This window comes from Pygoscelis adeliae, unplaced genomic scaffold, assembly GCF_000699105.1.
Source record: "Pygoscelis adeliae isolate BGI_AS28 unplaced genomic scaffold, ASM69910v1 Scaffold77, whole genome shotgun sequence".
Lineage (NCBI taxonomy): Eukaryota > Metazoa > Chordata > Aves > Sphenisciformes > Spheniscidae > Pygoscelis > Pygoscelis adeliae.
This window is the reverse complement of record NW_008825216.1, coordinates 8,502,758-8,507,118: the sequence shown is the minus strand read 5'-3', so window position 1 is coordinate 8,507,118 and position 4,361 is coordinate 8,502,758. Positions and strand designations below refer to the sequence as shown.

The 4,361-nt window shown below is 52.3% G+C and overlaps 1 protein-coding gene across 1 annotated transcript in view; it reads right to left on the bottom strand.

Moving 5' to 3' along the window:
- The window catches only part of SFT2D1 (SFT2 domain containing 1), a 20,952-nt gene extending 19,587 nt beyond the window's left edge, over positions 1 to 1,365 (bottom strand). The window contains exon 1 of the mRNA XM_009329259.1: positions 1,222 to 1,365. Within this exon, the coding sequence (XP_009327534.1) occupies positions 1,222 to 1,365 (144 nt within the window). The remainder of the gene's footprint in view (positions 1 to 1,221) is intronic.
- Positions 1,366 to 4,361: the final 2,996 nt, after the last annotated feature.

The window sequence follows — 4,361 nt, the reverse complement described above, 5'->3', positions numbered from 1 at the left end:
GCCTCGCTGGAGGCGCTGGGGAGGAAGAGGGGCTTTTTCGGTGTGCCCCGGCTTCAGCGCTGGCTGCCGAATTGGCTTATTTCGGTACGCGCGGAAACCGTGATTTGCATGAGCTCAGTAGTCCGAATTCGCAGTTAAATAAAGCCTTACGCGTAGACACAGAATGGTAACGCCGTGGTTATACACGGCCCTGCCAGAACCGCTGTTAGGGCGTGATGGCGCTGCAGGGGGAAGGGGCCTGGGGCACTGGCGGGCTCGCCTGCCCCGGGAGAGCCTGCCTTACCCCCGGCGCACAAGTGTCCTCTCGAGTGGTGGGGCCTGTGCCTGCTTTTACCTTGGTTGTGCCACGGAAATGGTGCAGATGGGCCAAGCGTGTGGTCATCCAGCTACCAGGCAGCAGGCATGCTGCAAACACCGATGCAAACAGCTTCGGGGCTCCTTGAATTTGGGGCACCTGTTGCGCCCTGCGCACCACCTGCAAGCAAGCCAGGTGCTTTTCTAGCTATGAATGGGTGGAGTGGGGAGAAATGGGATTAGCTGTAAAGACCGCCTTCAATGAGTAAACGTAACGTGTATATTAACGCGGAGCTTTCCAGTATGACTCTGTGTTGTCTGTTAACCTCTGCCCCTGGGAGAGAGGGTCTGGCGGAGGCCATCGCACTGCCCCCATGTCTTGGCTGCTTTGCCTGCTTGTTCCCAGCAGCACTCCAACCACCATCCCCGCTTTTCAAGCATGGTCACTCTGCATGTCTTTGCTGTCCTGTTCTGTTCAGACACTGACACCCTCTATGCCCTTTGGGGCCGTTCCTGCGTCTTGGCACGTGGCTCCGCTGTGTGACCAGCCCTCAGACGAGCACCACAGCTCTGGCCTGAGTGGTTTGCAGGGGGAGCAAGGCTGGTGGCTGGTGGAAAAGGACCCGGCGGGTGTGCCCTGCTTGCTGCTTGGCTGCAAAGTGCCAGCAGGCAGCAGTGTGGGGTGGGGCAGGAGAGGAAGATGAATGATAAGGGCTGTGTAACCTGCTGCTATGTGAGTGAAACTTGATAAGAGCCAAGGCAGCAAAGCGCCTGATGAGGCCCTTCAGGACAGAAACCTTCCCCTCCCTCTCTCCCCTCTGTGAAAGTAGAGCTCCCGCCCTGTTCCCCTCTTTATGCACGCTTCTCTTAGGAAGAGTTTCCCATGTGCATCAGATTTTGGGTGAAACACTTGGACACAAACCATACCTTTCCAGCCTGATGACAGGCCATCAGCATCTCAGGAAGCTTTAGGTTAAGGCCAAAAGTCTGAATAGGAGAAACACCTGCAGACATGGCTGTGTGAATATAGTCAAACAACAGCAGAATGTCACCCCCTGAGCCCGCCAGCATGGCCCATACCTTGCAAGGACTTGAGCAGGGAGGAGAGTGTGTGTAAGGCAACAACATGACCATGACCCCTCTGAACAGGGGAGGAGAAATGAGAAAAGGGATGGGGTAGGGGGCAAAAATCATCCTCCTGGTACCTGGCATGCCCAGTGGCCCCATGCCCACAGCTGCCAGGAGAAAGGAAGAGGCCCAGCAGGTCATGGCATCCTGTCTGGAGCTTGCTGCCACCTGCTTGGCTTGGGTGCCTTGGGTGATTTGCTGTTAACAGGGGCAGGAGGTGGTGAGCGGAGGTCCTTGGTGACCACCTCCTCCTCCTCTGCAGCTGGCTCAAAGGTGTTAACATGAGAGTGTCATTTGGTAGTGGCTCTGAAGGGAACTGGTTGCCAGCAGGAGCTGCTGTTCCCATGCCCCTCCCCGCTACCCCAAACCAAGAACTGCTTCCTGGAGGATCCTGCCAGTGGCTACATTGATGGGGTCCCACCTCTCTTCTGCCTCCCCAGGGCCTCCCTTCTTCATCAGAGGACCCTGTGGAAGAGAGGAAAGCATGCCTGCCTGTCCTGGAGGGAGAAGCCAAGGCAGCCTGTGGCTTAGAGCTGCCCTCCCACAGCCCCCAGCTTCCTGAGGACACCGTTTTCTGCAGGGTGGTGGGAATACTAGGACAGACCCATCCCTGCCTTGACTTCTGCCTGTGAGGAATGGGGGAGGTGAAGCTTTGAGGAATTTGGCCCACCGGGGCCTGGCAGGCTACATCCATACAGCTCGAACCCCAGGAAGCTCTCTCCCCTATGGCCTGTTCACTTCTGCAGTAGCAGAATAGCTAGAAGCACAAGGCATTCAGATATGGGGGGCAGGGAGCAGAGCTGGCATTAGCTGGTGGGGGCAGAAACTAGTTTTTTTGGTTTTGCACTGAATGGAGAAGGAGGGAGAACCTCCTGATGCTTCAGGTGCCTCCGGAGGTGGTCAGTGAGACTTTTTAAGTACAGCATCCAGCATACTTTGCATCATGGCTGCATGATGCTAAGAGTTTTGTTTGCTTCACTGCTATTTGCTTGGGCAGAGGGATGGCAAAAATTACCCACAGTTTACTTTTACTAGTTCCTCTGTTCCACAGAAATGTTGTGGGCTCATGCTTCCACTGGAAATGGTGGCATGACAACAAATGTGTCAGAGCATGGCAGTCTCTTCCCCACCTCCTCCCAAGCGACACACAACCCGCAGCTGAAATCTTTGGGCTCCCCACTAAAACCAAAACTGTGCAAGCCGTTCTGTACCTCCATAGCCTTCCCACAAAGCCCCAACCCAAGTGACTGTTCAGTTGACTGCTCAAGATGCCATGTTTGATCTTCAAGGTGACGGTGCATGGCCAGGGAGAAGCCTCAGGAGCAGGACCACCCTCCCCTCCCACTCACCAAAGCAGCTGAGGGAGAGCTATCATCACATGCCTTTTCATGCATGTGCAGGGGAGAGAGGGAGCAGGAAAGCATGTTATCCTGAATGACGGCTGCATTGGCTGCTAACTGCCTTCAGTTTCCAATATGCCCCCACGACCTGCTGGTGGCTTCCAGAGTATTTGTGCAACACCATTGCCGCATCATCAGCCCGAACCCACTGTGTTTGGGGAGGAGAAAGGACTGTGCAGCAGAAGCTCCATGCAGAGGCCGTGGGAGGCTGTGCATAAGATGTGCAGTTAACCAAGTACTGGGACCCTAGTCCCTCACATGGGGCAGGCTATGGGTATCTGCTCTCCACCTTCGCTAGCTGCTACATACCACGGTTCCCCAGGGAACGGTTTTTTAAAGACCTAACAGTCTTTGTGGTAGTGCCAGTGATGTATGTCATCTCTCTGTAGCTCCGAGACCAATGCAACAAGCCTCACACACCTCTTCTTCCCGAGCTTGCCCCCCCCCCATGCATCTATGGAAAGGCAGTACCTTTTTTGTTCAAGTTGGACACTGAAGTGCTAATACCAGGAATTACTGAGGTAGGCTGTGGTGGGGAGCAGGCCGGGCAGGCGTCACTGGTTGTGCCTTCACAAAAGTCTTCTGCAAGGTCCAGGCATGGGGCTCTGTCATGATGCCGAAGAGCATGTTCTCCTCTGGACTCACCCTCATGGCAATCCCAGGACTCAGAGATGTCCAAGCAGGAGTTAGATCCCACCTGATGATCTGTTCAAGACCTTCGTAACGGGGCACATCTCCTGTGCTACCTCCAATGAGCAGTTGCTGGCTTTTCAAAATCACAGCAGCCTTCTTTAAGGTGGTTTTAATTTTAATTTCTTTTATTAAATTTAACCTGATGCAGCCAAAAAATTAAGCCTAAAATTTAGAGCAATTTTCTGGATTGCTACAGTCCAGAGAGAGTAGCACTTTCAGGGGGCAGTTCTTCTCATCTAAGACAGTTACTTCAGTAAGGGAGAGATTGCCTTCTGTTCTCCAGTGACTGTAGAGGAAGCACGGATGACTAGGTCAGACCAGACACCTAAGTTTCAGTCTGATGAATTAGGGCGATGAACCTCACCATTACCTCTTTTAATTTAAATATAGGCAGGACCGGCCTTTATATATAATTTCTATTTACTTTTACAAAAATATAGTGAGCATGATAGGACTGCTACTTTAAGCAATGGAAAAATAGATTAGGTCCAAAAAGCCCAGAAGTAGCCCCCAGAATTGATGGCATTGAAGTATTGCCAATGATTTGTTACAAACACATCTTAATTCCAAAGCATATCTGGGAGCAAAATATAAAAACAAGAAAAAAAAGTTCCCTCTGTTTTTTTTTCCCTCCCAATTTATAGATAGATATAGATAGATACAGACAATTTAAATCCGGGTCTACCCTTCTGGTCTGCATGATTTTATGCAGGAGCGTTTGGCTCTGCCTTGAATTACTGGTGGCTGAATTACCAGGCAGAGAGCAAGCTGAAGCTCTGTTTTTGTTTCTGTGTGAACAAGCGCACGGTCTCGCTGCTGTAGAGAAGAGCCATGCAAACCTGGGCT